The following is a 22,216-nucleotide window of genomic DNA, read 5'->3' on the forward strand; positions in this document are numbered from 1 at the left end:
ATTTAAAAATATTATTAGGTACCTATATTATATAATTTACTGTACATACAAATTTAATTTATCTATTGTACCTATGTTGTGATAGTGTTAAAAAATTTGTTTAGTACAACTTAACTAAGGGTGAGCATATTTATAAAAATGATTTAACAATTAACTATGATTTCAAAAATATATTATAATGCTGTAAACTATATTATTTAGTATTAATTTCATGTAAGTACAGGGTTTTTCTTTCATGCATAAATTATAACTTATGAGATAGGTACCTAAAAAACTTGTATAGAAACTAGAAAGTGCAAAACGACTTAAAAATGTACATTTGAACATTTAAGACTGTACTTTTAATTTTTCTTCTGTTTTGTTTAGAAAAAATAACATAATCTATTCATATACAAATAATTGTTCACTTTACATCAAATAGATAATTTGAATTCGTGGATTTTGTGACAAAATTAAGCATTATGTTATCCATGCAGCTATATGTACAAACTTTCTTAAAATGGACCCCCTACATGACAGGGACCTTCTCAAAAACAAAATAACAACAGTCCCCAGCAACCTATATACCTTATATTTTAGTCTCCCTTCAACAAAAACGTCTTTAAAACCAGAAAATCATTTGGTACCAATGTATTCAGTTATAAGGTTTTACTATATATATTTATAATGCATTATGTTTCTACTTTCCGAGTGTTATTTAAAAAATATGTGTTCATCAGTTAGTAGTAAATACGGTTAGGATTTTAATGAAATATGCATTATCCTTTAAAAATAATTCATCAATAATTGAATTGTTTAATATGTAAAGGGGATAAAAAAAATTATAATTTATATAGAAAAGTATAGAATTAATAATATCTAAAGATCTCATAGTATAATTTTGTATGCTTAAATTTACATTTATTTTATATAATATTTAACCACTAATTCAGTAAACACGATTCAATATTATTATAAGCTGCAAATCTGTAAAAAATAAAATAATTTAAAAAAAATATTAGCTCATGCATAATAAGTTCTAAATAGTTTTATTGGTATATTACAAATTACAAACCCAAATATATTATTCAATAATTTATAAACGGTTTCAACCATGTTATATTGACTATAGAGGTAATGAATTATGTGCATAGCCTGGCATATAAGTGCATACAAATTGTTTAAACGTGGTGTGTTTCTTTCAAATATTACACCAAATCCTCCAGCAAATATAATTGGTTAGAAATTATTTATTTTAGAAAACATCCAATATTTAACACATTTTTTTTTCTCAAATCATTATACAAAAAAAAATATTTTCATAAATCAAATTTAATTTTTCATGGTATTTGTTGGCGGAAACTATACACCATGAATCTATTAAAGTTATTTGTATGGATGCAAGTATACATTAAGGCAAATGGCAATAGGTGTGGAATGTGCATACCCTGCACTATCCTCGTGCACTTCAGTAATTAAGTGTTAATAATAATATATGTTTAATGTTTATTAATTAAATAGTAGGTACAAAAAAAAATTATTATTTAAGTATATAATTAATATGGAACAATTATGGATATTCTATATTTTTCGTTTTATATATAAAAATAATACATTTTAATAACATATGCTGTAATAACATTTAGATAATTTATTTTTATTGTTTAAAAATCAAAATGTTTTGGTTATATATCGGTTTGAACAACAAGCGTTTAAATCTACTTTTAAGAATATACCTAAAATAATAACACTTAGTTAAAAGGTCGTAGATTGCAGAAGTAACAATTTAATTTAAAACAGGAATTATGAGATTTAAATTAAGGTACACATATTAAGACAAACTCAATGAATGACTAACTAACACTTATGATTACATAGTATTAATTTTAAACACAAGAAACTAAAATGGCATGTAATCTCCATCTTTATCTTTTATAAAATATTCAAATACCAAAATAAATAAATGTATTTAAAAAAAGGTTTAGTCTACAAATAAATGAGCCCAACTTGAGTTTGTATTGATTATTTAAAACAGTTTTGAAGGTGCTAAAACAATATTTACAATAAATATACAAAATATTGAGTCCATTGTACTTGTAATTAAAAATTACATTTAATCATAGTTGAAAGTTCCATTATCTTGATGCCTTTCGTACACATCTACATCAGCATCTTCTTCTTCATCAGCTACTCTTACTTCACCATCTTCCACTCTGTCATCAAACTCCATTTGTTCATCATTAGGTTGTAACAACTTCTCAATTTGACTTTCAACCATATTCCTCTTCTTCCCCAAAATATTGCTCAAATATGAACGCGTCTTACTTAATTTTTTTTCAGTCTTTTCGTTATGTATTTTAGGCAAGTAAAACACCGAAGGATCAAATTCAGTTTTAATAAAATTCATTGTGCAATTTATTTGGCGTTCAAATATTTCAAAATTTCTTACCAATCCCATTTTAATCTCTATATTTTTTATATCCCTCTGTTGCTGTTTTCTTAGCATAAATAATTCTCGCTTCCTTAAAACTAATGATTCTTTTTCTTTCAATGCTTCTTCATCTAATCTTCTTTCAATTTTAGCTTTTTTCTCTTCTTTATCTTTTAATTGGGTTTCTTCTTTCTTAAACTTTTGCAAAGTACCTAATAACGACCCAAACATACGTCGGTTTCGTTCTTTAGTCACTTGATCGCCTTGTTGAGCAGCCAATACTTCAGTGCGAGATTTCATAATTTTAGATGACAACATGACTTGTGATTGAAGGGTTTTTTTCGGCGTAGGATCTTCGTCCATATCTTCATCATCTTCATATTCTTCTTTTATAGGTGCCTGATGATCATCTGCAACAATTGTCCCTAAGCGATCCTTAGCTGATATCCTACCCGAATTATTTCCATTTTTAAAAATTTTTGATGATTCGGTAGGGTTGACAAAAACCTTACGATTCTGATTATCAATTCGAAAGGAAAGCTTATTATCTCGTAATCGTTTAACATCCTTCTTTATTAACTCTCTGAATTGTGGTTTTTGATCTCCACCTACCTGTGGTCGTTTGTTGAATTTACCATGGTTTAAATGATCATCAAACGTATCACGACCAGTTATCTTTTTTAACGTTTCATGTACATCATTCAACCCTTGTCGCTTCTTTACCAAGTGTTCTTGCAAACGGTCCAGTAGGGTAGTCATGATAGTATAAGCAATATTCTTCACAAAAAAAGTAAATAGTAATGCCTTTCAGTGAAATACAATTTAATTGTAATAAATACTTTATACCTTTTAGTTTTTAGAAATCAGTCAGCATGACACACAAATGTAATGTATTTAAATCAAAATTAAGAACTTTTTAATAAATACAAGAAATTCTCTTGAGGATATGCCGAAAAATGTATGAGTTAACCAAGTCAAAACGAAAACAAACTAATGATTAATGAAACTCTTTGAATAGTTGCTTGCCTGTTATCATGTTTGTCAAAGCGTGTGTTTATCTATTGTTGTTATACCAACTTGGAACGCTTCTCGAATGAGAGGATGATATCCAAAATCTTCCGCGTTTTTTTAAATTATTATTAATATCATTGTTTATAACGCTCATTTATATTACATGGTATAATTGTTTATTGTGAGGCTTTTAGTGGTGTAATGGGGCTTTACAAAGGAGCTCCCTGAAAGCAAATTATTACTAAAAAAAAAAGTGGAATGTTATTGGTACCGCTCTGCTGTACGATATTGGACGTTCCCCCACGAGGATTTTAGCGGTGCTGAGCGTAAAATCAGAATATATTTTTGATGAGCTTCTGAAGTTCAAATTTTGACAAAATTAGTATAAATCCTGAAAATTTTCAGATTATTTAGATTTAGAAATTCATATAAAAACTTTCTTTTTGTGTCCAAATTTTATGAGTTTAAAACTTAATTCAAGATTCAAAATTCAAAATTTTTTTCCCTCATCTTTTCTTTGAATAGTTGTAGTTCAGAAACTAAATTTGTTCAAAATCCGATCTTTTGTGGATATTATATTCATCAAAAAAATATTAAAGTATTGTAAGTAAAAAATTATAATAATGAAAAATATAATCTTTTTTCAAAAATATTGTTTTGCATTAAGTTCAGATCACGTAAGAAATATTCATAATTTAGGCTTTTGTCAAGGCAATGCCCCTATTTTTATAACTTATATAGACTCGAAAACTACTGAACCGATTTTTACGAAAGTTTCAGAGTGTTTTTAGTTTTTATAGAGATATACCAGGAAAGTTCAGAGAGTAATAATTTGAATTAAGTTCGAAAATATACCAACTACCAAGTGTTTTATCCAATCAGGTACAGGTGGATTGCATCATGGCTAATATATATATTTAGCCACGGATTGAATTCATACACCCTGCAGAAAGATGCAAGCACGATTTTCCGGTGAATTTGAGAACCGACGCACTATTAATGTAGAACTGATAACTGCAGAGATACATTAATGTGGCAAAACAGCACCGTATTTTATGTCTATTAATTTTTTCTTGAGTGAAGTCACGTTTCACAGCTAGTAATTAGTAATATATTTTATAAGTATATGTATTAAAGTTATTCCTGGAGTGCATGGTTCAAATAGTGTTTCTATCAAAACATCAACGTTTAATGTATTTTTTTATTATTACATCAAAATAGCTTTAACAAAAGTAGTTCTTATGTCTTATTAAGTGGTTAGGTATATCAACAAGTTTATATGATTTTTTTTTTTTTGGCAGGTACTTATCTGAATTAATTTGTATACCAAGGTAAGTAGTTCTGTTTTTTTGTAGAAAATGTGTTACTTTGTTAGTCAATTATTCAATATTTCGGATTTCATCTCTTATAATTCGTCGGATATGGACGGTTTGATATTTACTATTTTTCTCTTCGTATTGGAGACATTCTGACATTCTATTAATATAATAATATAAATAGGTATGTAACTTTTTAAACTGTTGTTTGGGACTTGGGTTTGTTTTGGGAAATGTTGGAGATGTAGGAGGTTTTTCTTCAGTGGCTATTACTATATCTATGTGAGACGTAGGTTCAATATAGATACGTACTTGAAAAATCTTTTTAGCCAATTTAACACAATTGGATATTTTCTGATGTTATGGTTGATTATATACTGGTACTTTGTAGATTGTTTCGGATGATAGGTCTTCCATTTTCGCTTACCTAACTTTTGATTTTGATTTTTTCAATGCTCATTCTATTCGAGTATATTATAGTATAAATAATTTTTTAGTTTTTTAACTTTAAAGCTGAAATAATATTTTTTTATAAGTTCCTTTACAACTAGATGGCTATATTATATACAGTAGAAACTCGATTAACCGTTAATGTCGGGACCGGGACAATGACGGTTAATCGAATAGACGGTTAACAGAAATAGAATAATACAAAACAATTTTGCAATAAGCCTATACATTTTACAACGTGATTTTCAGACAAAAATAATAAATAGAATAATAAAAAATAATAAATATTAATGAATAATAAATACTAATAATATATAATACATATGTAATAACATAAAGAATACCATTCTAAAAAATATTAAACGAAATAATCCGTCCTCTTCTTCTGTTTTTTTGATTCACGGTGAGCTTTTGAGCGGCCATGTTTCGTATTTTACGATGAAGTGAGACCTGTGTTGCATTTGCCTCCTCTTGTACCTCAAACCAATCAATGCATTTTGATAACATTGCTTCTACTTTTGCGTATATGGCTAGTTAATGGTTTTAAGTCAAGCACTGAATCTTCGACGTCGTCATCAACTTTTTCGTCAACGGTAGTGACATTAAAAATAATTTGATCATCGTTTAATCATCACTATTTTTGTACAATTGTACGTATAATAGTCGTCGCGTTAGGTACCGCGACGATTTTATCACTATCGCATTACACATAAACTTTTTTTTTTACAGTGACCTATGACGGATAACAGAAACTGACGGTAAATCGAGTGACGGTTAATCGAGTTTCTACTGTAAATGCATATATCATTATCATCGATTTTTAGTTTAAGATTATGTCATATGCTTAACTAATTTAAATAATAAAACAAAAAAAAATGTTTATTGTTCGTAATTAATAATCAACTATCTTCACATTAAATAACTTGTATATTACATTTATTATCACTTAAATATTAAATGAATATTTAACAGTGATTCTTGTTTCCTAGTATAAATATTTAGTGTAATCAAATAATACCAAACATGGAAGAATATATAGAAGTTCAAAAACTAAAAGTATAAACATTGTATGAAATATTTATAAAACATGACTGTTTAGTACAATATGCTAGTATATATAGGTGTAGTGTTATTGTGCTAAATATATTTATTATTTAGGTATACCAGAAGGAACATTACAACATAATATAATGAAATCGATCTATCAAGACAAAATTTCTAAGAATCTTCAAATGATAAACTGTACTACTGGAATATATTGTATGATGTATATTGTATTGATAAGTAAACAATAAATTGAATGTTAATATATAGGTAGTGTATTAAATATTATATATATATTTAGTGTCTACAGTATACCTGTAAATGTAATAGGTTTATATTATTTTATCTACAAACTACACGTCTACACGGTTGTCTACTTAATACTTATCTGCATAATATTTTATTACTAAATGAAACCTTATTACTAAACCAATGTCCAATATACTATACTTATATTATACATAATATACCTTATAAGTTCTAAGTAAAGGTACTACAACTAAATAAATCGTTCGCTCGCCCTTAAACTTTGCGAAAAATAATATATAACTATAGATAATATTATTAAATGTATACCTACTTTATAGGCTTTGAATCTTTGATACACACGTTTTTCAAATACCATATATATTGTTATTATAAAGAACTCTCAAAATGCTTCTAAATTATGACTGTAATATACTAATATAGGTTTCCCAACATTATATATAAGACCCTCAAATTATTTATTCTTTGATTCAATCCAGCATACATAGGCCATAAGTATTGAGTTATGTACAGTTCGTTTAAATGTTATCTTCAAATGATTACAAAAAAATAATGTGGCTTTATGATCAACTATTTTTTTAAATTCCAATATAAAAACAACTCATGAAGAAACTTGTATTTAATTTTCAAGCTTTTTGATTTTGACTGAGCATAAACATATTTTTATTAACATGTATGGAAAAAAACTAAAAAAAGTATCAAATTTCAAATTTCCTACTGCCATTCCTATTTCCAATAGCCTACTGTATATAAAACATAATGAGGTTAAAAAGAGCCAAAATATTTTTAAAATTATATCATGTCAGAAATGGTATTGCATAAATTGTTCTAATTATAAAGAAAAGTACTGGAATTTTTAATGCTTCAATCGAAAAAGTTGATGATAATTGATAAACATCACAAAAAACACTCTAATGTAAAACTAATACATTCATATTTCATTGCTCCACTATAAAAATCTAAAAATTATATTTTTTTCAGTTTTTATTTTAATTATTGACATACGTTTTTAATTTCATGTTCTAAAACATAATATTTTCTGAGAATTTTTATAAGCCATAAGTACAGTAGATGCCACTTATAATAGACGGACACTGGGACTAGCACAAAGTCAGTTGATAACCGATTGAATCTTATATTGGCGAAGTGGAAAAAAAACGAAAATTTTAATTAATTATCTATTAGGTAGCTTAATTTTGCAACTTTTACATTATGTTCTAAATATAAATATACAATACATACGAACATACATACGTACATGTATACTGTATAGGTACGCAATGTATAATGCATTGTCGGACCGTTCCAGGCGCTTTTTAGTCTAATACCTAACTAATAACTAAACTATAATAAGCGACTGAAGCTTAAATCCGTGAGTCGTATAAGCGGCTTCTACTGTATTTAAAGTTTTGATAAATGGAGTAATAAATAATGTAACCAACATTTTGTGGCCTTGTGGGCAAGAGCGTAGCCAAGAGGGACCGTGGGCAGCAATCCCTCCGGTGTTTATCTAACAAATATTCAAATAAATTAATTTTTAACAAAATTTGGTAAAATTTAAAAATGCACTTGGTTGCCTAACCTACTGAAATTTTTAGCTATGCCTTTGCTTGTAGGTTGTACTATATATGTGGAACACCACACCATTCCATAATAATATGATATACGAATAACAACACTTTAAATACTTATAAGTTGTAATATATAATAATCCTCAACTTATTGACAAGCCTAAAATTCATTTATTATGCATTGAATTTTAGAAAAACGTTCTCCTGCAGAAAATGATATTAAACATTTGCAGACATTCAAAAAAGTAAAAAATTATCACAACTAAAAAATATTTCTAAAAGAATCCACACTTGTAGAGATAATATGTATTAACTGTTAAAATAATCTCACTCTCACTGTATTATATTCTATTGTATTGTTTATCTTGTAGTAGAACTGTATTAGTCTTGAAGTATTTTATAAAAAGGATAACAAATTAATATGTATTAAACTCTAGGATATATTTCAATACCTACTACATTCATTCGATTTATGGTCTTTGATAACCCTTATAATTTAAACGCATTATAGTAATTACAGGAGTTATACAAATTTACGATACCTACATACCTATGTAATAGCTACCTATTATATAATTATATTATTGTGTATAAATTTGCAAAATGTATATTACATTTTTACTATATTTAATTAGTTATATTTGACAGTTAGAATAGGTACTTTATACATGATACAATATATTTATATATTATATATGCAATATGCATGACGTATTGACTAAGATATATGTAATATGTAATATGTATATAATAACTAATATGTTATATAGTATATATATATTCATATTGTAGTATATAGATGTATAGTACAAACACTATAGATCTATAGCCAGTATAGGTATCAGGAGTATAATATAATGTATTGCAATGTGCCAATATAATGTCTATTGTCTACTTAGACATGTAGGCAGTCGATTAGGGCTTCTCTATTTTAAGGTGGTGCTTGAGACGAGGTATGGATGTATACTATTGTATAGGTACCGTAAACGTATAAGCAAGTTAAACTGTTCTATAATATTATGTCATGTACATATCAACATATGGAACCCTCGGGCTTCTTTCAGTATATTTTAGTATTTAGCTTATTATTGTACCTATAAGTGTATTAAATTCCAAGAGGTATCCGTAGCGTCGTATAGACTTTGGTAGGGTCTACGCCTGGGGTCGGTAACACGACTTTCTTCTTTTATTTATACGTTATACCGAATAATAATTTGAGTAAATACAGCAGCAAATTAATGTTTTTGATTAAATTCCGAATGATTTAATGGGCAATGACTATACAGATTTGAGTTTAAAGTTATTCCTATTATATAACTTTAAACTCAAAACTAGGTACCTATGCTGAATACGTTAAATATTTCGCTTAAATATTATCAATTATAGGCTATTATAGTGATTTAATACCATATTCAATATGGCAATAATTGGAACGCGAGTACCTGCTATAACATTTTATTTAAAAAAGTGTATAATATTATACTCGCAAAAAAATAATTATAAATCTACTCCAACTAATTTAATGAGTATTCAAAACTATAAATGAATACAATATAAATATGTTATAATACTTATATTTTGAAATATAGAATCAATCATAAGGCGTCAAATAGGTAAAATAGATTGAAAATACCAACGCCTATATTATAATGTAGGATATTCGCTACACAATGTAGTCATGCTAGCGCATTATTCTGTTATTCATATTAAAATAATAAAACTATAGTCACGGTACATATTTTCATAATTTCATCCAGATATATTCATCATAGAATCTTAGATATAACTCTTAGATCATTTTTATCATTTACGATAGCGTACTTCAGAAAATGGATTATTATAATAGAGTTATAATAATGGAGATCATTACAAAAATAGTAGGTAGGTTGCTTATGAGTATCATGTTTTCAATTTTGTTCGAACTTCACCGATGTACTATTATTTTGTACAGTTGTACCTATCATCCGTCGATCTGTATAATATATTACCTAGATATATTATTATATACAAGAAGAGTGCATAATAGTAATACTGAAAATAAAAATAACAATAATAATAAAACGACTGTTGTGGGGGGGGGGGTACTATATAGATCATATAGGCGGTATATATATTATATATGTAGACAGGTGTATACACTCAATGTTACTGTTACATATTTGTAGATATTATTATATTTTACCAGTGATCGTGGATCTCGTCTAATTCGTTAAAAAAATATATATATATCTATAAGATACTATATAGCCATATAGGGCATATAGGTATATATATATATATATATAATAGTATTAAGTAAAGTAAAATCGTGCCTATACACAATGACAACACTTCTACACGCAGAGCCCGTCCGAGGTCCTATAAACACAATATGCGTGTACTCGTCACGTTATTATATATTTTATACAACACACACACATACACCACATAATATTATATACCTACAAGTATAGATAGCCACGTAGGTATACACTCACACAGTTACACATGTTATTATTATACACATATATATATATATATATTATATTTATAATTTATATATAACGCCTCTATATAGGTGTATGCACAAATACATAAGCCGGCTAAATTGTATACATATATATATATATAATAGCTTTGTCAAGACCCGGGCTGTTGCCTGTTCGGCGGCTGAGGTACGGGTAGTTATATTACTATAAGTAACTATATAGCGGAACGGACACGGGACAATATACATAATATGGTAGGTACGTGTAGGTATATACAGAGCGATTCTTTTGCGATACAGCGATTTTCTCGGTGAACGTGTGTCGTAGGTACTGAGAAATAGGATCAAACAAATAATATTTGTGCGCCTCGGTCGAAATCCTCAGCAGTGTAGCTGGTTTGATATCAGGTATGCTTCAGAATATTAAATACACAACGACAAAATATTATAATGTAAAAATATTATATACTCGTCGTTTTAAAAAGCAATAGTAAAACGATAAAAACGATGCATTGTAAGAAAATCGGTTTTTTTTTCAAAAACGACAGACTATAGAGTACCTACTAAATTGTATAAAGACTTCAAATTTTGTAAGATAAAAAATTTAAAAACACAATAATTTACCAGGAAAAAGTTTGGTCACCAGACTGTACGAGGAATCGCCTTGTATACAGCGGCTGCAGTAATGCGATGAACCTAAATAATATAATAATATTATTGTATTTATTATAGGTATTATACGCGGGCGTGTGCGTGTGTACAATTGTCTATAATATTAGCGTACACTACGGTATACCTATAAGCACAGTGCTATTTTGACCGCACGTCATATAGGCGGAGGCGGCCGTCGTCGAGAAATCAACGTCGCACCTCGCACAGGCCCAGGGGTCTTCAACCTCCTTGAAACTCGCGGTGGGGAGGTTGTTGAACTAGAAAGAAAACGGAGAGAGAGAGAGGGAGAGAGAGTGACAGAGTGAGTGAGAGGTGGAAAAAAAAACGACACACAAGTCACAAAATATACACAATAATAATTATTGCGCGTACGCCCCGTGCCCCCGTGTGCTACGACGGTGGGGAGCTGATAGCGGCCGATATTCTGTTTTCGTTTCGTTGGCTCCCGAGTCCCGGTTCTGGTCGTCACTCGTCAGAAAGAACCAAACGGTTACCGGATTCGCATGTACCCGCCGCGCCCCGCTTGCAGTAGTAGTTGTCGCCGTCGATAGTAAGTTGTGTTGTGACTTGTGACTTTTGATATTATGTCCGGACGGCCAACGACAACGGAGGACCAATCTCAGGTAAAACCAACAGCAGACCGGCGCGCGTACATCGATACCAGGTTACCTGGTATTCGACGCTGAACGGTCGACGTGTAAGTGGCGCGCGCCGCACGATATCCTGTTATCGTTCTAGCCGTAATCTTGTAATCGTGTTTGAACAGGCCTACCGAGTACCGACAGCAGTAGTCATAGTGGCAGAAGTCGTTTCACTGTTATAGCGGTGCGATTTGTCGGACTGTCGTGGTCACTGTTTCGGTACACCGTCCTTAAATTATTAGCTTTCCGATGATGCCGGTGTATATGTTTTGAACTCATCGACAGCAGACCCGCGGACCCCGACGACGGAATACAGGGTAAGTACACCAAACCCCTGATATTTATCCATGTACCTGTCGGACGATGTCGCCGTCAGTTGTGTTCGGACAACAGTGTTTTTGACATATTGCCTCGTCTTTTGCTTAGGAACAGGGAAGTACGACTGTCTGTTGCCAACATGCTCAAGTTCATCCGTGGCAAAGGCCAACAGCCCTCAGTTGAGCGGCAAAAGATCCAAAAAGACTTGTTCGCCTTCAGAAGGGTAACTATGGCTCCCTTTGCTATATTATTATTTATAATCCATTTAGTGCTGAACAATAAGCAATGTGGCTTGTGTTTACTGGTTTTTATCTATTTTCAATGTCTAATTTCTATTGATAATTTTACTATGGTAAATGTTTATGATGAACACAACATTCTTTTAAGGTTTTTTATTACTAAATATTTTCAACATTTTAAAATTATTTGAAACAAAAAATGTATATTTTACATATATACAGTGTGTCCCGTTTTAAATGTACCACTAAATATCTCAGCCCGATAATCTTAGATTGAAATACGGTTTACTGCAATAGCTAAGGGGTACTGAAGTACACATTTAAGGACAAATTTCAAATTTTTAACTCTTGTAGTATGCGCATGCGCAATACAAATTTTTTTTTTTTAAATTGCAACACCTATTTTTCTCACCGGATATGGATAGATTATTTTATTCTAAGTAATTTTGATCCATTGACCATAGTTCTAAACCTAAAATTGAATGTGTTACAGCTTTTTGAAATTTTAAAATAATTAAATTTTTTCGATTTTACCAAAAACATTACACGCTTGAATTGAGTGATTTTTTCATAGATTTTAATTAAGAATGTGAAGTAGGAATTAAATTAAAATTACTCCGTTACATTGATTTGACTTATGTTTATTTTTTTTATCTAATAAAATGTTCAAAATTTCCTCCATTTTTTTCTAAACACAATTCCAGTCGACGACTCACTTCTCTATAGGGTGCTGCCAAAATTTGTTCTTTTGTTAATTGTCTGCACGCTACCGTTATTTTATTTTTTAAAACCTGTAAGTTTGCTGGTGGATCTGCATAAACAACAGTCTTTAAATGGCCCCATAAAAAAAAGTCTAATGGTGTTAGATCAGGTGACCGTGGGGGCCATTCCACTGGCCCGTGAGTTCCCATCCATCGATTTCCAAACATTTCATTTAATTGTTGTCTTACAATAATGGCATTATGAGCGGGTGCTCCATCCTGTTGAAAAAATAAGTTTTGACGAAGTAATAAAGGGACATCTTCCAACATGATCGGTAGCAAAGTTAAGAAATCTGAATAACGTCTTCCATTAAGAGTACCGTCATAAAAATGTGGACCTATTAAATGTCCTCCTAATAATCCGCACCACACATTTGTGCCCCATACTGTTTGATAATTTGTATCAACTGCCCAATGTGGATTTCCGTTTGACCAATAACGGTTATTCTGCTTATTTAAAACACCATTATTGGTAAACTTTGATTCGTCGGTCCACAAAATGTAATTTAAAAATAATGGGTCGTTATTTATACATGTTGTTATCCATGCAATAAATGTTAATCTACGTTCGTCATCACCTTGGCGTAAATGCTGAACTAGATCAGCCCTATAAGGATGTAACTTGTATTTTTTGAATATTTTGTGTACCTTTATTTTTGAAAAGCCAAATTCTCTAGCAACATGTCTTAAAGATGAGTGAGGATTTAATTGAATGTACGCAATTACTTCATTTTCCTGATCATCATTTGGTTCCATATTGCGTAGTGGTTGTCTCTGTGAATCTCTTATCGAAAAAGTCCCGTAAGTTCGTAAATTATTAACTAATCTTAAAAAAAAATTATGCGGTGGATGATATCTTTCGGGATATCGATTTGCATAAACCCTTGCAGCCTCCCGACAATGTTTATTACACTCACCATAAATTAAAATCATATCAACTTTTTCACTATTGTTTAACATTTTAAAGAAGAAAAAAAGAAAAATCTTTCAAAGTATTATGTTAAAAGTTATAAGTGTCATCGATGAACGTACAATACTGAGGGAACGTGCATTAGTTCATTTTTGATAATCAAACAATATCTACAATAATATTATCGAAGTACTAATAATAAAACTGGAAATAATTCAATAACTTTTATCGCACAATAATAACGCAAATTACAACGTCAGTGTCAATTTAATTGGTACATTTATTTTTAAATTAATTAAATTTAAATTAGCTAGGAATTTTGTTTTAGGTGATTTTGTATTCAATTATTTAAATGCATTTCATTTTAGTTCAAAAATGATTTACTTTTGTATCAAATTCAAGCGTGTAATGTTTTTGGTAAAATCGAAAAAATTTAATTATTTTAAAATTTCAAAAAGCTGTAACACATTCAATTTTAGGTTTAGAACTATGGTCAATGGATCAAAATTACTTAGAATAAAATAATCTATCCATATCCGGTGAGAAAAATAGGTGTTGCAATTTAAAAAAAAAAAATTTGTATTGCGCATGCGCATACTACAAGAGTTAAAAATTTGAAATTTGTCCTTAAATGTGTACTTCAGTACCCCTTAGCTATTGTAGCAAACCGTATTTCAATCTAAGATTATCGGGCTGAGATATTTAGTGGTACATTTAAAACGGGACACACTGTATATATATCAATATGCATCAAGTCATCATGAAACTTTGTTATTTTAAATTAACATTAACTAAATATAATTGATATTTCAGACTCTACAGTATGGGTTTCCAAATAAACCAACAGCACTTTCGTGGGATCCATTATTACGTATTATGGCAATTGGAACTTCAACTGGATCAATTAAAGTGTATCCTTTTATTTAAATGTCTTAATTGATTCTGAGACCTTGTCATTTGGTTTTATCTTAGAGCACCAAAATGCACACACAATTTTTTTTTTTTTGGTATGTTCATTATATTATAACCAACAAATAAATTTGACTTTCTACTACAGTTTTTTTTTTTAAATACAGGTATCATTGTACCTTTATATATTGTATATAAAAAATAATCCTTTCAAAAATAAACTGTAAAAATATTTTTCTTAACAAAATTTACATAGGTTGGGTAAGACTGGTGTTGAATTCTATGGTCATTTGCCGTGTTCCGATCATGCAATCACAAAGTTAATATTTGTACCAAATCAAGTAATTATACTATACATATTTTAATATTGAGATCATAAAACAAAAGTACAATTTTTGCTAATGAATATGATAAAAACAATTTATTCAGGGTCGTTTGGTGTCATTGTCTGATGATAATAGTCTTCATTACTGGGAAATAAACGACATGGCCATTGATGAAGTTCAATCATACTTATTAGAGGGAAAGTGGGTGTTGAAATTGTTTTTAATTTGTAAATTAAGTCAATTGATAATTTAAATATGAAATGATTTGTAGGCTTAAACAAATATCGTCCATGTGCTTGGAATCTAGTTGTGAAAACTTACTACTTGGAACTGAAGGAGGAAATATATTTTTTATTGATTTGTCAACATTTGAATTGTCAGATAACATTATTTATCAAGATGTTGTGATGCAGAAGTATGTATTAACTATAAAGTATTAATAGCATATTTAAAATAGCATTTTTAACTTTATTTTAAATTGTGTTTAGGGTTTCAGATGAGTATAAAAAGAATCCTGGTGCAGTTGAAGTTATAGCAGAACAACCAGGAAATCAAAATCATATTTTGATTGCCTATAGTCGGGGACTAATTGTTTTATGGGATCGCTTAAATGCAGTTGCTGTAAAAGTAAGAGAATAAACTTCATTTTATTACATTAATATGTATCAATGTATGTGTATCACAAAAACTAAATTATGATTTTGTAATTTTATATCAACATTATACAATATAATATATTTTATTTATCTTAAATGTTTGTTCCATTTCTTTTTTTTATAGACATTTGTAAGTAGTCAACAAGTAGAAAGTGTATGTTGGGAAGAAAAAGGGGAAAGCTTTTATTCCTCTCATAATGATGGGTCTGTAACACTTTGGAAAATAAATGAATCATCTGATGAAAATGAAAACACTAAAACAATTTATGGCCCATTTCCGTGCAAACCAATCTCTAAAGTAGTTTGCCAACAATCTGCTCAAGACCTCAAGTATATAAATTAATTAAAAAATATTTTAATTCAATATTCATGATTTATTTTTTATTAGCGAACAATTTCTTATTTTTTCTGGTGGTATGCCACGGGCATGCTATGGTGATCGCCATGCAGTTACTGTTCGATTGGGAACTACAAAACATGTAGCTTTTGAGCTTACTTCAAAAGTTATTGATTTTTTCACAACTACTGCTTCAGTTGATGAAAAAGGTACTACAAGAATATTATAATAAAATCAGTTAAATTTGTTTTTATTAATTTAATGTTTAAATTTATTCTAGGCTGTAGCTTCCTTATAATTTTGGCAGAAGAAGAAATAGTCTGTATTGATTTATCTACTGAAGATTGGCCGTTAGTTCAATTACCTTATCTTGTTTCCATTCATGCAAGTGCTATAACGTTTACTACTTTTGTTTCTGATTTAAACGAAGATCTTTGGAGTAATATCATTGCCATTGGAAATTTACAAAATGAAAATAACTTTTCTTCAAATGTAAGTTTAAATTAATTTGAAACAGTTTTAGTTAATATTTTAAATTAAATTCCCTTTTTTATACTTAAATAAAATGTATTTGAATAACGTTTAAAATGAATATTGTTAGGAATGGCCAGTTGATGGCGGTGAAGCGAATATTGAAGAGGAGCAAAGTAGAGATCTTTTAATAACTGGCCATGAAGATGGTTCTGTAAAATTGTGGGTTGCAAATGCAACTCCATTACTCCCCATACATGTATTCAAATCATCATGGGTGTTAGTTGGTGATGATGCTGATAACCATTCTAGTAATAGTGTAGCTCCAGAAGAAGATGAAGAAGAATGGCCACCATTTAGGAAAGTTGGAAATTTTGATCCTTATTCTGATGATCCTCGATTAGCAATTAAAAAAGTTATTCTTTGTCCTCGAACTGGTACAATGATTGTCGCTGGTACAGCTGGCCATGTTATAATTTCCAAATTTAATGATCAGTCATCTTCTAATGAAATAAAGGTTAATATTGCAAAATGTTAGAATTTTATTTGCATGAAAATAAATTACACATTTTGTTAAATGTTATTCAGGCTGTACAAATGAATGTCGTTGGAGAAAGTTTTGTATGGAAAGGTCATGAACGTTTAAGTTTAAAACAGACTGGAGATGAAGCTAATAATAATAATGGAAAAAATATGACTTGTCTTACATTTAAAGCTGGATTTCAACCTACATCTGTTTTACAAGTATATCCTCCTGCATCAATTACAGCTGTTGCTTTACATTCAAATTGGTCTTTGGTTGCTGCTGGTACTGCCCATGGCTTAGTACTTTATGATTACTATCGACAAGCTCCCGTTTTGACAAAATGCACTTTAAATCCTAATGGTAATAACGATTATGTACTATATAAGTTCAAAGTACATATTTACTTTATAAGTGTAATAATATATTATAACTTTTGTTTTTGTTTTATGCATTTATATTTAGATTTGTCCACTGCTGGAGATACTCCTATTTCTAGGAGAAAATCATTTAAAAAGTCTTTACGGGAATCATTTAGAAGACTACGAAAAGGAAGAAATTCTACCAGAATAGTAAATGATAAAAAAGGAGCAAGCATTACACCTGACAAAAAACGAGAAAAGTCTGTATTTGTAATATTGTGTTACATGACACATTTATTATAAATTTTACAATTTTATTCTGTTTTAAAAAAAATTGAATTTAGTACTGGACCAATATCTCCAATGGAAGCACGACCTGTTGAACGAGCAATTGAAGCCAGGCCAGTTGATGATGCATTGGGAAGTATGGTCCGTTGTTTGAGTTTTACGAAAACATTTATTGTTACTGGTAATTTATATAAATAATAAGTTAAATTTTTAATGGACTAATATGACAACATGCATGTTATTTAATTTCTTAGCTTCACATATTACTCCGACAATGTGGGCTGGTACCAACAATGGTTCTGTGTACATTTTCACTATAAGTATACCACCAAATGATAAACGAAAAGAAAGAAGAGTCACTGCACAACTAGGAAAAGAAGTTCAGTTAAAACACCGTGCACCTGTTATTGGAATTACTGTGATTGATGCAGAAAATCGCTCAGTCACTGAAGTTCAAGAAATTAGCACTCCGGGTAAACCTTTAGATATATGTGGTCCCCACAAGGTCATTATTGCATCGGAAGAACAATTTAAGGTAATGTATTTGTCTAACTCATATATATATATAATACATGCGACAATTTAATAAAGTTAAATTTATTGTTTTAGATATTTTCCTTGCCTAATTTAAAACCTGTATGCAAACTTAAATTAACTGCAGCTGAAGGTGCTCGAGTTCGCCGAATGTCAATGGCCTTTTTTAAAACTAGTGATTATGCAGAAAGCTGTCTCCTCTGTCTAACTAATTTAGGTGAAGTAATAGTACTTAGTGTACCAGACCTTCGAAGGCAAATACATGCTGCAGTTATTCGTAGAGAAGATATCAAGTATATTATTCAACAATTATATTAGTGTGTATTCAAATTAATAATCACATATTTGATTTATAGTGGTATTTCAAGCTTGGCGTTTACACGTTATGGTGAAGCTTTATATTTACATTCAAGTAGTGAACTGCAACGAATTTCTGTGTCTGCAACCAGTGTCACGCAAGTTGATTGTTCTTTGAATTTACCTATTAGAGATCGACCATCAAATAGTCGATCCATTACCCCTATTAATGGTTACACAGATGATGAACAAGATGATTTTCCAAAAGTAAATGGTATGTACTAAAACAACAATACATTAGTAGTAACTTATATCAATATATAAAATTATTTTTATATTGTAGGATTAACAAATGGTTCTCAAGAAAATGGTGATAGTAATTCACAACTAAACAATAGCAATGATCTCTCAGTCGGTGATATTACCATAGATTCCATTAAAGACCACTTGGGAAAGTAAGGAAATATTAAAATATATTAAAGTCTATCATGTATGTTAGTTGAAAATATGATTTGTTTGTCTTTTTAGTTCAAATACTAATCTAAATGTAACATCAACATCAAATAATGTTGATAGTAATAATCATCAGAAAACAGTCACTAAACATGAATTGTCCACTACTACAACCACTGTGAAAACATCAAATTCTACTACAGTTATTACTAATGAAACCATCACGGTTGACAGTAAGTACATTTCTGTGATTTCATATTTATGTTTTAATTGCATAGTATCAATAAGCATTAAATTAAAATATAAATTATATATTGATATAGCTTTTAGTTTTTGTTGTGTATTTTTATTTAAATTGTTATGTAGTTGAGTATTTGCACCTAAATAGTTTTTTTCATTTGTCAGATATATCCACAAGTTTAGTTGTAGAAGATGATCCATCAACACAGTCCAACTTTGAGGTTAGCTAGTCCTAAAAGATATATGGCTATGTGATGGCTAATATGTTTATTCACACTTCCAATTTTCACTTTTGTGAAAGCAGATTAGACAAACTTCTTCTTAAATTGTCTGTGCATTTATACGCACATCCAAATTGCTCTTTGCTAATTTCTGCTACATACTTAGTCCAGCTTACAAGTAGTATCAAAATACTATTAACTGTAATCAACGTAATATATATTTAAAACGATAAACAGGTAGATAATTGGTGTGGGTGATCATATAACAGTTCATTAATTTTATTTGACAAGGAATATGGATTATGGTTGTTATTTGCCGTCAAAAATATGTATTTATTTTAATGTTAATAAATGTAAAAAATGTTATTATTTGGTTAACATAAATTGAAAGTTAATTATAATACATATTTTTGCTAAATATAAAATAATATAATTGTATTTACAGATTTTAATTATTTCTCTAATTTTAATTGGTGCGAGGGAGACTAAAAATGTACAAACAAAAATTATATGATATAATATTAAAATATAGAATATATTTTTATTATAATAATAATATTTATGTATATAATTTATTAATAGATTGTCTTTATGCAAGGGGCAAATTGTAAAGTGTGTGAAATTATATTATTACTGTTCAATACGTTATATAACTTAATTAATAGGGTTCCATAAGGTTTTACAAAGCGTTTAAGATTCTTTTGTTTTACCATATAAAATTAATATGGGATACCTTGAACATATTTAAATTAAATTAAATACCATGTATTAATATTTATTATAAATTTCATATGAACTTACAGTTATCTTATGCAAATATGCTGAACAACTAATACAGTTATTTTATTTTCATAAAATATATCAATGTAAATTAACTTTTATTTCAACCTATGTAGAGGCTTTTCTTTTCTTATTTTTGCTTACATAATATGTATTATATTAGTATTATGTTTTGATGTGTAAATAATTATTTTTTTTTTTTTTAGATACATAGGGCTCCTCTAGCTCTTATGGAAGACCTAGAAGTAGAAACAGCTGCATAATGTGATAACTAATGACGCGTGCAATTGACACAACATTAACTCAATGTTTATATAATTCACGCCATATATTTTGATAAGTTTAAAGTTGAAGTCTTAATATTTATTATAGTTATTTACTACTAACAAAGAAAAAATTGATTAATATGACTCAACATTTATGTTGTACCTGTTATTCAGGTAATATTCTGACATAGCTATCACATCTTTTATATTTTTTTACTCTTACTAATTTAAAAATTAAACTAAATAATATAAAAATGGCACTTCAACATTCCTAACACAAATTTATTAATGGTGCCTTAGTTAAGCAATAAAGATAATAAACCAAACACTATTTTAAAATTGATAAAAATACTATTTTGTGACAAATTTTTTGAAATTTTTAATTTTGATAAAAATAATTAACTATTTGTTGTGTTGTTTAAATTAAATTCTATTTTGTCATAATATGCACTAAATTCAATATATTTTTAAGCTCCTTTAAACTGAAGTATATTTATGAGATTATCATTATTGAGAATGGTTGTACATAAAATTTGTATTTGTCAAAGTAATATTATATTTAATAAATTCATAATAAAAATGTATAACTATTTTCAAATAAAATTTATTTATTTTTTTATGTATTATTATTAATTTAATATTTTTATAAGGTAATGAAATATTGAATTTTATATTGTATTTATATTTTACAATTGTGTCATGTAAAATGAAAATTTACTTCAGAAACATTCCTTTCATGTACGTATTAAAAATTTTGATTATTTTTAAAATAATTCATTGTTAAAATTGTTGTTTTGGTCCATAAATTTGCAGTGTTTCTAATTTAATTTGATTGTGAATTTTTTTTCTTTATGATATGTTGTAAAAATGTTATATAAAGATAAGATCTCTTACAATATTGTGGAGTTTTCTGATTCTATTATTTTTTTTCTAATTACAAATTTTGTTTGTATATACTTTAGTCAATTATTTATTATAATTTTTTACTTACTAAACTAATATTTTATGTCATAGATCAGTTTGTATGTGTATTTAATTTTTTATATAATAGATTCCACATGCCGTTTTTGGTTAAAATACCATTTATTATTAACTTTTATACATTATACATAATAATATAGTAACTATATATATTTTTACATGATTTTTTTAATGTTTAAATTGTCTTTTATGTGTTTATTTTTATATTTATTGATTACTTTGTAATTGCTTCAAACATCCACTTAATTGTTGTACATCTTTGATAAATCTTTCTGGCCCTTAAACTAGAATTAATTAAATAAATATAACTTATTAACTAAACATTTTTGGTTAGAAATGTTAAAGGTGATGGTTTGTACTATAGGTTTAATATTAATAGTTTTTAAAACATGTTTTGTATTTAAAAACAAATTTTATATAACCCATATACTTTGTAAACACCAATTTATTATAATACAATTTGTAACCTTTTTAAAAAAAAAGTTTGTTTTTTTC

At 28.7% G+C, this 22,216-nt stretch overlaps 3 protein-coding genes across 5 annotated transcripts; 1 reads left to right on the top strand and 2 right to left on the bottom strand.

Annotated features, from left to right (window-relative positions):
• Nucleotides 1–1,615: 1,615 nt before the first annotated feature.
• On the bottom strand, nt 1,616–3,416 carry LOC111040103 (pinin). The gene has a single exon (XM_022323861.1). The coding sequence runs from the start codon at nt 3,167–3,169 to the stop codon at nt 2,093–2,095; it is 1,077 nt and encodes a 358-aa protein (XP_022179553.1). The 5' UTR covers nt 3,170–3,416; the 3' UTR covers nt 1,616–2,092.
• An 8,155-nt stretch (nt 3,417–11,571) lies between these two features.
• LOC111040110 (lethal(2) giant larvae protein) lies at nt 11,572–22,193 on the top strand. 3 transcript variants are annotated; one of them, XM_022323869.1, is made up of 22 exons: nt 11,572–11,905; nt 11,975–12,166; nt 12,276–12,390; nt 14,891–14,988; nt 15,243–15,327; nt 15,416–15,513; nt 15,584–15,727; nt 15,801–15,939; nt 16,093–16,298; nt 16,357–16,514; nt 16,586–16,797; nt 16,907–17,293; nt 17,365–17,662; nt 17,765–17,921; nt 18,006–18,130; nt 18,204–18,484; nt 18,559–18,776; nt 18,840–19,054; nt 19,124–19,235; nt 19,309–19,466; nt 19,639–19,694; nt 20,681–22,193. In XM_022323869.1, exons 3-22 carry the CDS (start codon nt 12,307–12,309, stop codon nt 20,735–20,737), a joined length of 3,288 nt encoding a protein of 1,095 aa, XP_022179561.1. In that variant the 5' UTR covers nt 11,572–11,905; nt 11,975–12,166; nt 12,276–12,306; the 3' UTR covers nt 20,738–22,193. The 3 variants fall into 3 exon arrangements, with proteins under 3 accessions (XP_022179561.1, XP_022179560.1, XP_022179562.1); XM_022323868.1 differs by having other exon boundaries at nt 11,572–11,831; XM_022323870.1 differs by lacking the exon at nt 19,639–19,694 and having other exon boundaries at nt 11,574–11,831.
• LOC111040113 lies at nt 12,406–14,383 on the bottom strand. Its single transcript, XM_022323873.1, has 2 exons — nt 13,894–14,383; nt 12,406–13,386 (listed from the first exon to the last, which is right to left on the bottom strand). The coding sequence occupies exons 1-2, from the start codon at nt 14,125–14,127 to the stop codon at nt 13,057–13,059; spliced, it is 564 nt and encodes a 187-aa protein (XP_022179565.1). The 5' UTR covers nt 14,128–14,383; the 3' UTR covers nt 12,406–13,056.
• Nucleotides 22,194–22,216: the final 23 nt, after the last annotated feature.

Source organism: Myzus persicae, unplaced genomic scaffold (genome assembly GCF_001856785.1).
Source record: "Myzus persicae strain clone G006 unplaced genomic scaffold, MPER_G0061.0, whole genome shotgun sequence".
Classification (NCBI taxonomy): Eukaryota; Metazoa; Arthropoda; class Insecta; order Hemiptera; family Aphididae; genus Myzus; species Myzus persicae.